Here is a 13,125-nt window from a genome sequence, read left to right as displayed (position 1 = left end):
AGCCCTTACCTTGAAAAAAAACCAAACATATCAGGAAGAAAGTAATAACTTCAATGGCATTGTGAAGAAGCAAACATAAAGAACATGGAGTATTCCATAAGAAAATAGCTGGCATAAGCCAGGTGTGGTGCCACATGCCTTTGATCCCAGCACTTGGGAAGCAGAGGTAGGAGGGTTGCCATGAGTTTGACGCCACTCTGAGACTACATAGTTAAATCCAGGTCAGCCTGGGCCAGAGTGAGATCTTACCTCGAAAAACTGGGGAAAAAAAAAAAGAAAAGAAGATAGCTGGCATCATCTCCTCAGCACATCAATATAATCTAAAAAGATAATAAAATAAAACCATCTGGGTGTGTTAGCACCCACCTTTAGTCCCAGCACTTGGGAGGCAGAGGTAGGAGGACTGCAGTGAATTAGAGGACAGCCTGAGATACATAGTGAATTCCAAGTCAGACTGGATTATAGTGAGACCCTTTCTTGAAAAACCAAAAATAAATAAATAAATAAAAGCAAAAGTGCAAACACAAAGAACAAACAAAAAGATAAGAGGACCAGGTTAGATTATGAAAAAACAAAGCAAGACAATGCCACAGAAAATTCTGGTGAGCATGGAAACAGCTGCCAAAAACATCTAGGAGAAAATTGGGGAATGAATGCAGGTTAAATAAAGATCACTTCATTTAGAAATTACTGCTAAAGGGCTGGAGAGATGGCTTGGTGGTTAAGGCGCTTGCGTGTGAAGCCTGAGGACCCCAGATTCCATGTAAGCCAGACAGACGCACAAAGGTGAGGCAAGCACCAGGTCACACATGACCAATAGGTAGCACAAGCATCTGGAGTTCAACTGCAGTGGCTGAGGCCCTGGCAGGCCAATTTTCTCTCTCCCTCTTTATCTCTCTCTACATATATGAATGATTAAAAATAAAAAGAAATTACTGCTAAAACAGTGGACACTGCAAGCCTTAAGTTTGGCCAGCTGGGCCAAATAAGCCAAAGGCAATAGTGGAATGTCTGCTATGGTGGAAACCAACCACTCTCTAACTGGACAGGAGGCCCACTCCATAGGAGGGAATATATGCCTGATACTGAAAACCTATGATGGGGGAGGTCATAAGCCCTAGGGGTGTAACAACTGCTAGGGTCTGGCTAAATGTGTATATTATGCTCACTAAACTCTCCAGTAAGCATTTCTCTTAATGATCATATTAATGCTATTCTTACTTTGGGATTAAAGAAGCTTCTCTTCTCAGATGGAGGTGATTTCTGGGGGGACTCAAAAGTCATCATAGTGCTAAGAAGTGACAGAGGAGTGTTCAGCACTAAAACATCTCTATTGCACCCTCCAAGGCTCAGGGTCCATTGTAGGAGAGATGATGGAAAGAATGTAAAAGCCAAAGGAAGGGTAGGACTGCTTACGATGCAGTCTTCCAGACACAAAATGGCCTGGATATCCACAACCTTGCAATGCCTGGTACTACCTACACAAGACTCTCAGTTAATAGGAGGAAAAGATGATAACATCAAAATAAAATAGGGACTTGAGCTGGAGAGGTGGATTAGTGGTTAAGGCATTCACCTGTACAGCCTAAAGACCCAAGTTCAATTCTCCAGGTCCCACATAAGCCAGATGCACATGGTGGGGCATGCATCTGGAGTTCGTTTGCAGTGGCTGGAGGCCCTGGTGCATACATTCCCCCTACCCCACCTCTTTCCTCCCTCTCTCTCAAATAACTAACAATAAAAAAATACTAAAAAATAAAGTGGGGCGTGGTGGCACACACTTTAATCCCAATACTCAGGAGGCAGAGGTAGGTGGATCACCATGAGTTTGAGGCCACCCAGAGACTACATAGTGAGTTCCAGGTCAGCTTGGACTAGAGTGAGACCCTACCTCGAAAAACCAAAAAGTAAACTAAAAAATAAATAAATAAAATACTAAAGAGGAGAGGGGATATGATGGAGAGTGGATTTATGAAGGGGAAAGTGGGGGAGAGGAGGGATTATCATGCAAGGTTTATTGTCCATAATTATGGAAGCTGTCAATTAAAAAACTTAAAGAAAAGAAAATAATAAAATTAATTAGCAAAAAGAAATTACTGTTGCTTTTCTCATGCTTAACTATGACGCAATAGTAGAACATCCTTATCTTTAGAATGAGTAGTTATTAAGTGTAATGACATCTGAAAATTATGTTCAAAAGTTCTGCAAGTGCTGGGTGTGGTGGTGCATGCCTTTAATTCCAGCACTCGGGAGGCAGAGACAGAAGATATCCGTGAGTTCAAGGCCAGCCTGAAACTACATAACAAATTCCAGGCCATCCTGAGCTAGAGCTAAACCCTACATCAAAAAACCAAACAAGTTGGGTGTGGTGGCGCATACCTTTAATCCCAGCACTTGGGAGGCAGAGGTAGGTGGACTGCCATGAGTTCAAGGCCACCCTGAGACTACATAGTGAGTACCAGGTCAGCCTGGACTAGAGGGAGACCCTACCTCAAAAAACCAAACAAACAAAAAAAATTCTGCAGGTGATGCTGAAAAAGCAAACATGCATAAGAGAAGGGTAACTGGATAAGAGGACAGAACAACAATTACTGCCACTACTTTTCATCTAACTTCTACGAGTAAAAACTATTTTCCACCTCTTTAAATCCTCATTCCCCAACCCAAAACTTATTGTACTGGCACAGCTAATTAGTGTGTGTCACGTCATAAAAGTACCTTCTTATGCCACTTCAGGAAGCCTTACCTACCTGGCAGATGTTAAGTTCATTGAAAGTATTTTGATTCAAGTCACTTAGCACACTGAGTTAATGAATGACTCTTCAGATGGGCTTTGTGGCAGCGATTTGCCTCACCAAGGGGACTGTAGGAATGTTCATACAAACAGTATTTGTTCCCTCTGCCAAACTTGACCAGCTCAGTCTGCTTAGTCTCTTTTCAACCTTTGTTCTGATAAAGACAGAGGATGAAGGACAATTTGTGTAGGGACCCAGTGTATCCTTATCCTAAGTGGTTTACCGGCATGACCTCATTCATCCTAACAGTGTTCAAGTTAGGGACTGATATTGTTCCCATGACAAGTAAAGACACTGAGTCATAGCACAATTAAGAATTTTGCTTAGGGGCTGGAGAGGTGGAGAGGTTCCTTCCGAGAAGTGCTAGTCCAGAAGCCGTGTGGGCCAACTTATGTACTAAATTTAACATTTAAGTAATTACATACTAAGTTTTATATAAAGCTTTTCCAAAGGATTTTATGGTCATTTGAGTACCTTACAGTTCATTCAGATGCATTTCCTAACTGGATGTTTCTCCAAGCCTTGCCACTGCTGCTCTGCAATGTCACATTATTTTAGTTACAGCAGGGCCCTGTGATTGAGATGACTCAATGCCTTAACTGAAAAAAAAGGTCGGGGTTTTTAAATCCATGCTTCAATTGTTTGTCACATCTTAATATTTCATTCAGAGGTTGGTTACTTTATAAAAAGACTTAATTTTACTGAATAGATTTTGAAATGAAATTGTTAATTTGTAATACTTCCTATGTCAGGAAGGCTGGAATGCAGATTTAAAAAAATGAAAATAGGGCTGGAGAGATGGCTTAGCGGTTAAATGCTTGCCTGTGAAGCCTAAGGACCCGGTTCGAGGCTCGGTTCCCCAGGTCCCACGTTCGCCAGATGCACAAGGGGGCGCACGCGTCTGGAGTTTGTTTGCAGAGGCTGGAAGCCCTGGCGCACCCATTCTCTCTCTCTCCCTCTATCTGTCCTTCTCTCTGTGTCTGTCACTCTCAAATAAATAAAAATTAAAAAAAAGAAAAAAAAAGAAAAAGAAAAGCTGTGTTTAGAGGATGGTGCTAGAACAAGCAGCCAGAAGTGTTTGTGGGAAGGTATAAGTGGAAGAAGAGGTAAAAACTGTGAATATCCTGTAAACTACCCAAAAAGAAAAAGAAAGAAAAACTTTGCCAATTTGAAGGATATATTTTGATTCCTTCAGTATTAATGTTTTTTCAAATAAAGTTTTTTGAAAAGTGCCCAGTATTATGGGTTTAATTTTTGCCATTACTGATTCTTGATATTCAAGCATTTACAACATAGCATATTTCTTTTTTTTTTTTCTGTTTTTCTTTCCTTTTTTCCTGTTTTTTTTTTCCATCAACATTTCATTTGAAATGCATATTCTTCCTGAAGTACTTTGTTTTTAGTGTAAATGTTATGCATTTTATCTTAGTGTTTGGGTTAAAATATTTGTGTTGTTTGGTTTTCTTTCATTTGCTTTGTATATTTAATAATGTACTTTATTTTCCAGTATGCCTACTTTTTGTATTGTACAATAAATTTATCTTAAGCCAAAAAAAAGCATTTTGCTTAGGGGCTAGAGAGGTGGCTTAGCAGTTAAGGCTTTTGCCTGCAAAGCCTAAGGACTCAGGTTCAATTCCGCAGTACCCACATAAGCAGACGCACAAGGTGGTACATGCGTCTGAAGTTCATTTGCAGTGGATAGAGGCCCTGGCATACCCATTCTCCCCCTACCCCCCCCCATAATAAACAAATAAATAAATCTTTAGAAACTTTTTTTTTTTTTTTGGCTTAGGCCAGGCATAGTGGCACACACCTTTAATCCCAGAACTCAGGAGGCTGAGGTAGGAGGATAACTGTGAGTTCAAGGCCAGCTTGGGACTATATAGTGAATACCAACCAGGTCAGCCTGGGCTAGAGATAGACCCTACCTCAAAAAACCAGAGAAGAAAAAAAGAATTTTGCTCAGGCCACTTAGCTACCAAGTGGTAGACCTACGCCTCAATCTACAGTGGCTCCGTAATCCAACTCCTATTGAGGGTGACAGTGAAGGAAGGATGACTGTGAACCATAACCCAGGACCACCCAGGACAGGCCTCACTGGACCAAATGGTGAGCCTGTTGGCAGCTAACGCATATTCAGAGGATCTAAGCCATCAGGAAAGCTACTCATTCCAAGCAATGATTGAACTGTGTTCACTCACATATACTCAAAGTTATATATATCTGCATTATCCACTTGCTGACCAATTCAAGGTAGTCTTTCATATTGAGCTTGTTACCAGCTGAGTGAGCCAAGGATTTCAACTCTAAGGCACCAATCAAGCACACAGACAGGTTCATTCCTGAAGCATCCCATTGAAGGTCTGTCTTGTGTGCAAGAAATGCCTTGTGGATATCAGTAGTCAGCACCCACACAAAGGTTATAGAGTCAGAGGGACCTGATATCTGATGTATGTCATCTACAACCCAGAGCCAGACAATTAATCTCTTTTGTTCTAAGTGTCCTTTGATCCTTCAGAGATACTAATGGGCAGAAGGATAGAAGATACCATCTCTTAAGGTTGTGGTCACCAATGAGGATTAGCCCTTCTCTCATACAGACACACTACACAAGTAACACAATGACTCCTGTGGTGGATTACTACCAGGACAGATGAGGGTGATGAGGAGTGTTCCTTACGTTTTCTGACACACACGGCCCTTTCACATTCAGAGATACGCAAGGACCAATAGCTCCTGCAATCTTCAGTTCCCGAGAAGTCTAAAATAAATTACACAAAAGTTAAAAATTACTGAGTTCCACCCCACAGTCATCATGGCCACAATGAGAGCTTTGAGGAAAACTCCTACAGAGAAACTCACACCATCCAACTGCTCCCCAAAAACCTTTTCCAGGGACACTAGGAACTGATTAAAACTAATAAAATTCACCTTTAAAAAACTACATCCAATGACTTAGTGGCAAAAGCATTTGCCTGCAAAGCCAAAGGACCCAGGTTCAATTCCCCAGGTCCCACGTTAGCCAGATGCACAAGGGGACACACGTGTCTGGAATTCGTTTTCAGTGGCTGGAGGCCCTGATGCTCCCATTCTCTCTCTCTCTCCCTCCCTCCTTCTCAAATAAATAAATGAATAAATAAATAATAAAATATTTTTTAAAAATACATCCAAAAGCTGGAGAGATGGCTTAGTGGTTAAGGTACTTGCCTGCAAAGCCAAAGGATCCCAGTTTGATTCCTAAGGGCCCACATAAGCCAGATGCACAATGTGGTACATGCATTTGGAGTTCATTTGCAGTGGCTGGAGGCCCTGGCATGGCCATTCTCTCCCTCCCTCTTTCTCTCTCTCTCTCTCTCTCTCTCTCTCTCTCTCTCTTTCTGCTTCTCTCTCAAATAAATAAAATAAATTAAAAAAATATATTTTAGAATACTAAAAGCAAGAAGATGAAAAGTATACTTTGTGATATGTATTTTGCTGGGATCCTTTTAATTGGTCATCAAAGTTTTGTCCACCAGAAGTCTGAACTGAACAAGCAACAACACAATCCCAGTAATATTTTAAAAGTCAATCTCACCTTTACATCCAAAGTAGCACCAAATGCCATTCTGAAATCTCCATTAAAATCTTTACTAAAAATTCTTTGGAATGTCTGCTTGAAGAGAGAAGTATTGAAAGAATCTCCCATCACCATGTGCCCTCTAGGTGAGAAAAGAAGAAAGTGAACATTTAGGAGGGCTGCAAGCCATTTAGTTGTTTCCTAGAACTCACAACCAGTAATTTAAAGACAGATGGAATCCAAGTCCACACAGGTGCGACTGACCAACTTAGGTGAAAAATGTCGAGTTCAATTTGCATTTGAGGCTGCAGAGATGGCTTAATGGTTAAGGCGTATGCCTGTGAAGCCTAAGGACCCTGGTTCAATTCCCCAGGTCCCACGTAAGCCAGATGCACATTGTGGTACATGAGTCTGGAGTTCGTTTGCAGTGGCTAAGAGGTCCCAGTATGCCCATTCTCTCTCTCTCTCTCTCTCTCTAATAAATAACTATTTTTTAATAAAAAAAACCAAAAGACACTATTTTTAAATCATTAAACAAGGAAGTGTTCTGCTGGTGTGGTGGCACACACCTTAAATCCCAGCACTCAAAAGGCAGAGGTAGGAGGTTCCCTGTGAGTTTGAGGCCTTTGGCTACTCTAGCCAAATTGGTCAGCTCTAGGCACACTGCAAGACACTGTCTCAAAAAATAAAATAAGCTGGGTGTGGTGGCACATGTCTTTAATTCCAGCATTCAGGAAGCAGAGGTAGGAGGATCACCGTGAGTTCAATGGCACCCTGAAACTACATAGTGAATTCCAGGTCAGCCTGAGCTAGAATGAGACCCTACCTCGAAAAACCAAAAAAAAAAAAAAAAAGTTAAAATTTTTAAAAAGTGGGGGGTGAGGAGTGCTGGAGAGATGACTTACCTATTAAGGCACTTGCCTACAAAAAGAACCAAGGTTAAATTTCCCAGGACCCACGGAAGCCAGAAGCATAAGGTGACACATGCATCTGGGATTTGTTTGTGGCAGCTAGAGGCCCTGTGTGCCCATTCTCGCCTTCTCTCTCTGCCTCTTTCTCAAATAAATAATAAAAAAAAAAAAAAAATTTTAAAAGGCGGGGGGCAGAGCCAGGCGTGGGAGAGGTAGGAGGATCACAGAGAGTTTGAGGCCATCCAGAGACTACATAGTGAATTCCAGGTCAGCCTGAGCTAGGTGAGACCTTACCTCAAAAAAAAAAAAAAAGGAGAGAAGGGGTTAGGAGAGATTGCTTAGTGGTTAAGGAGCTTGTCTGTAAAGCCTAAGGACCCAAGTTCAATTCCCCAGGATCCACGTAAGCCAGATACACAAGGTGGCAAATGCACCTGGAGTTTGTTTGCAGTGGCTAGAAGCCCTGGTGTGCCCATTCTCTACCTGCCTCTTTCTCTCTCTCTCTCTCTCTCTCTGTCTCAAATTAATTAATAAAGTTTTTTTTTTTTTTTTTTTAAGTGCCAGGAGTAGCAGCTGATGCCTTATAATCTTAGCACTTGCAAGGCAGAGGAAGGAAGATTACTGTGAGTTCAAGGCCAGCCTGGAACTACAGAATTCCAGGTCAACCTGGGCTACAGTGAAAACTTACCTCAACAACAACAACAAAAAAAGTACAAGGGAAACCCAAGTCAAATCTGTGATATACTTAACTGTACTGAGCCAAATTCTATCTCGTGATGTTGACACTGCCCTACATTTCTAAGGGGCTGCCCCTAGGAAAAGGTAGAAAAGTGCAGAGTGATCTCTGTACTCCTGTCACATCTGCAATTTCTATGAATCTGTAACTATCTTATATAAACAGTTAACAAAGAAAAGAGTCAAACTGGGCACGTTGGCGCACGCCTTTGATCCCAGCATTTGGGAGGCAAAGGTAGGATCTCTGTGAGTTCAAGGCCACCCTAAGGCTACATAGTGAATTCCAGGTCAGCCTGGGCTACAGTGAGACCCAATGTTGAAAAACCAAAGTATAAAAAAAAATTAAAAAGAAAAAGGATGGGCTAGAGATATAGCTTAGTGGTTAAGATGCTTGCCTGCAAAGTCAAAGGACCCAGATTCAATTTCCTGGGACCCACCTAAGCCAGATGCACAAGGTGACACATGTGTCTGGAGTTCATTTGCAGTGGCTGGAGGCCCTGGTGCACCCATTCTCTCTCTCCCTGCTTCTTTTCCTCTCTCACTCTCTCAAATAAATAAATAATTTTTTTAAGTAGGTCAATAGAACTCTTTCAGAAGGGATCCTGACCCATATCCAGGAGCAAGGAATACAAAAGCAGCAAAGAATAATACAGGTATATAATATCTCAACAGTTTCTCTATTAGTATTAGACCACACTTTATTTTCTTTCAAGGTAGGGTCTCACTCTAGCTCAGTGTGACCTGAAACTCACTATGTAGTTTTAGGGTAGCCTTGAACTCATGGCGATTCTCCTACCTCTGCCTCCCGAGGGCTGGGATTGAAGGTGTGCACAACCACGCCCAGCTTGACCACACTTTTCTTACCCAGGTGTCAGCCATGCTTTTGCTACTATCACCACTACAAACCAAAGAACAGGGTTCAGAGTTTCTACACAGTCCACATATAAGGAGGTTCCTGGAAACTGGTGTGCCTGGAATTATGGAAGTGCTGTGCCCCTATGCTCATAGGTCTTCTTCTCCCCTCCCTCTCTCCATCTGCAACCATTCTACGATCCAATTTACAATGTGTTTGAATGGGTTCTACAAATGGCTTGAGAAAGTTAACAGACAAGAGAGAGAGGAGTGGAAATCCCAATTTATAGCCCATCAGTAAGAAGCCAAAACAACCTGGGACTTTTGATTGGCATTTACAGTGGGCAGGTGCAGTCTTGGGGACCTGGGAAATCTGAGTTGAACTGGAGATGCCCAGCTGGTGTAGACTGCAGCATGGCTGACTGCTCACTGGCTGGTAACGAGAAGGGTGAAACTCCCCCATGCTTAAGATCATAGTAACGACCTGTATTGTGAGCATGAAGAAGGAATGTATTTTAAATTATGTTCTTTTTTCTAATTGTAATTTATTTATTTGAGAGAGAAAAAGAGAGGCAGACAAATAGGGACAGAATGGGCATGCCAGGGCCTCCAGCCACTGCAAACAAATTCCAAACACATGTACCACCTGTGCATCTGGCTTATGTCAGGGTCCTGGGAAATTGAACCTGGGTCCTTAGGCTTTTCAGACAAGTACCTTAGCCGCTAAGCTATTTCTCCAGCCCTCTTTTAAAAAATTTCTAATTTAGCTGGGTGTGGTGGCGCACACCTTTAATCCCAGCACTCGGGAGGCAGAGGTAGGAGAATCTCCGAGAGTTCAAGGCCACCCTGAGACTACATAGTGAATTCCAGGTCAGCCTGAGCCAGAGTGAGACCCTACCTCGAAAAACCAAAAAAAAAAAAAAAAAATCTAATTTAATTTTATTTATTTGAGAGAGGCAGATAGTTAGTTAAATTTTTGTTTTGTTTTGTTTTTCAAGGTTGGGTCTCACTCTAGCTCAGGCTGACCTGGAATTCACTCTGCATTCTCAGGGTGGTCTCGAACTCAGTGATCCTCCTACCTCTGCCTCCCGAGTGCTGGGATTAAAGGTGTGCGCCACCACGCCCGGCTTGAGAGTTAAATATTTTTACTTTCATTTATTTACTTGAGAGAGAGAGGGCCAAAAACAAAGCCAGGGAGGGAGGAAAGGTGAGAAAATGGGTGTGCCAGGGCCTCTAGCCGCTGCAAACAAACTCCAGATGCATGTGCTCCCTTGTGCATCTGACTTACATGGGCCTCAGGAAATTGAACCTGAGTCCCCTGGCTTTGCAGGCAAGCGCCTTTAACTGCTAAGCCATTTCTCCAGCCCTAAGTTAGTTTCTTGCAGGAGTAGTTTTTAAAGTTCCCCAGGTGTTTTGAATATGTGACCTCATTTCAGATTCAGTGCTTGACGTCAGTGGTTCATATACTTTCATGTGTAGCCAAAGTTTCTGACTTGAGAAGTTTGAGGAGAGTCAGAGAAACATTGCTACTCAGTTCCTAAGAGCCCCCCCACCCCAAGGTTCTGGTCCAGAAATCACTGCATGCTGAGAAACCCTGATGGACATTCCACTTGTGAGTAGAAGACCGACTTGGCCTCTAAGCCAGTGTGCCCTGTAGGCTGACAGTGCACTGACCTTAGCACAGAATATAGTCCCTTGGCCAGGTCGGGTGTCTTCTAACTGTTCTGACACTTAGATGGTATCTACCCACTTATGACAAGTGTACTGCTGAAGGCTGACATGCCATGCTTGCCCGACAGGCCTGGTCTGCACTTACTTCAACAACTCTCAAGAAGAAATAAAGTTACTCTTAAGTCACCCTTGGGATTTCTTGGGTGATTTTTGCTTCTTCCTCTCAGGAGCCCAACTTCTCCCCTCCAGCCACTGAACCTAAAACTCAGAGCAACCTGAAAGCTCTTAAGTTGCTGTGGTGGTTTCAATCAGATCCCCCCCACACACACCCCGCCAATAAACGCATGTGTTCTGAATGCTTGGTCCCTGGCTGCTGGTAATTTGGGAGAGGGAGCCCTGTCAGAGGTGGTATGTTGCTATGGGTGGGCTTTGGCAAACTGTAGCCAGCTCCCTTTGCCAGAGTTTGGCTCATTCTCCTGCTGTTATTTTCCACTTGCTGTGGCAGAGGTGATGCCCAGTCTCTGTCCGTGCCATGCTATCCCCTGCCATCATGAAGCTTCTCCTTGAGACTATAAGCCAAAACAAACACTTTCCTCCCATCAGCTACTTTTGGTTGGGTGTTTTTTCCCAGTAATTCAGAGTTTATAACAGTTGCCCTCACCCCTTTCTAGGGTTCCATTATTCATTTCTCCCATTAAATTCACAGTCACTTTTCTCAGGTAGTAACTATCAACATACCCAGTAAGATTTGGACAACACTTCATCTCTAACAGTCCAGTTTGATCAAGGGCACAAGCATAAATGTCAATGCAGTGACCATTCGTGGCAGTTCGATTAGCAAGCATCTCATAGTGCTGTGAATAAAGAAAAAATTACTTTTAGGAAACAGAAGCTTGAGTCCCAAAGCATGCCTTAATACACCAAAGGGTATAATCAAATATAGGTACATGGAGGTCATTTTCTTTTTATTTCATTATTATCATTATTTTATTATTATTATTATTGTTATTATTGTTATTATTATTATTGTTTTTTCAAGATAGGGTTTCACTCTAGTCCAGGAGGCTTACCTGGAATTCACTATGTAGTCTCAGGGTAGCCTTGAACTCACAGTGATCCTCCTACCTCCGCCTCCCACAAGTGCTGGGATTAAAGGTGTGTGCCACCATGCCGGCCATTTTCTTTTTTAAATATTTTATTTATTTGAAGACAAAGAGAGAGAATGGACGTGCCAGGGCCTCCAGCCATTGCAAAAGAATTCCAGACGTGTGCTCCCCCTTGTGCATATGGCTGACGTGGGTCCTAGGGAATCAAACCTAGGTCCTTCGGGTTTGCAGGCAAATGCTTTTAACCGCTAAGCCATTCCTCCAGCCCAACGTGGAGGTCATTTTCTATAAACATGCAAATAGGATTAAAATATAGCTTTTAGGGCTGGGAGATGATTCAGCAGTTAAGGCACTTGCCTACAAAGCCTATGGACCAGGTTCGAGTCCCCAGTACCCAAGTAAATTTCACAGACACACAAAGTGGCACATGCACGTGAAGTTTGCAATGACTAAGAGGCCCTGGTGTGCCCATTCTCTGTATCTGCCTTTCTCCATCTCTCTCAAATAAATAAGATATTGTTTAAAATTATATAGCTTTTAGACTCAACCACTTTGAGCACTTTATCTACTTATTTTTTATGTTTTGAGAGAGGTGAGAAAGAGCGTGGGAGTGAGTATGAGCATGCCAGAGCCTTCCACTATAACGGACTTCAGGTGCATGTACTGGCTTTATGTGGACACTAAGAAACTGAAACCTAGCTATCGGACTTTGCAAGCTCGCACCTTTAACCACTTAGCCATATCCCCAGCCCCACTGTAAGTACTTTAAATATTTTAAAGCCATCCACTCTAACTAAGGCCAGAAGATGGGACAATAAGTTCATAGCAGCAAGATCTGAAGGACTATCAACAGAGGAACATTCTGCTGACCATGTCATATGGCCCTAGCAGTAGCTGTCATTCCAGAGCAGCCCACACTTGGCACTGGGTTACCAGAGTAATAGCTCACACCCAGGAGTACCTACCTTGGTGGCCTTTTTCATGAATCGTGCATTATCTTTCTCAATATCATGCCAGGAACGAATTGGAACCTTCAATTCATCTCCAACCACCATGCCAGGCCCTTGAGTTGGGGGACCTCCAGTGAACAGCATGATCCTGGCTCCCGTGTTTGGAAAAGTACCCTAAAATAGTAAATAGCATTACAGAAGTCTATAGCTCCACCCATTTCTACATAGAAGCATTCCAACCCCGAGCTCTATTTGCATTCCGAGCTCTGCTCCACCCGCTCATCATCTGCAGTGATACAGGTGATGCTGAAGGAGAGCAGCACTGGTTTCCTCCCGACCAGACACCAGACGGCTTTGGGCACTTCCACTTTAGTGTCAACTCCTCCCACTCTTACTTTTCATGAAACTCTTCGTATTTTCAAAACTTTGCAGGGCTTCCCCAATGTGAGTAATAAAGACTGAAGTGCTCCACGATACATGAACGGACCGTGGGGTGATCTTCAAATAAAGCCAGAAGGTATAACCTCCCAGAGCAAGTCTGTATGGTTTGAG

At 42.8% G+C, this 13,125-nt stretch overlaps 1 protein-coding gene across 1 annotated transcript in view; it reads right to left on the bottom strand.

Annotated features, from left to right (window-relative positions):
• Sec23b (SEC23 homolog B, COPII coat complex component) overlaps positions 1–13,125 on the bottom strand; it is a 52,836-nt gene that overhangs the window by 25,940 nt on the left and 13,771 nt on the right. The window contains exons 8-11 of the mRNA XM_045156712.1: positions 12,589–12,747; positions 11,256–11,371; positions 6,370–6,493; positions 5,476–5,556 (exon numbers count right to left, since the gene is read on the bottom strand). Of these exons, the coding sequence (XP_045012647.1) occupies positions 5,476–5,556; positions 6,370–6,493; positions 11,256–11,371; positions 12,589–12,747 (480 nt within the window). The remainder of the gene's footprint in view (positions 1–5,475; positions 5,557–6,369; positions 6,494–11,255; positions 11,372–12,588; positions 12,748–13,125) is intronic.

The sequence above is a fragment of the Jaculus jaculus genome, chromosome 8 (genome assembly GCF_020740685.1).
Source record: "Jaculus jaculus isolate mJacJac1 chromosome 8, mJacJac1.mat.Y.cur, whole genome shotgun sequence".
NCBI classification, from domain to species: Eukaryota; Metazoa; Chordata; class Mammalia; order Rodentia; family Dipodidae; genus Jaculus; species Jaculus jaculus.
Note: the sequence above shows the minus strand (reverse complement) of the source record. Positions and strands in the feature narration are given on the sequence as shown.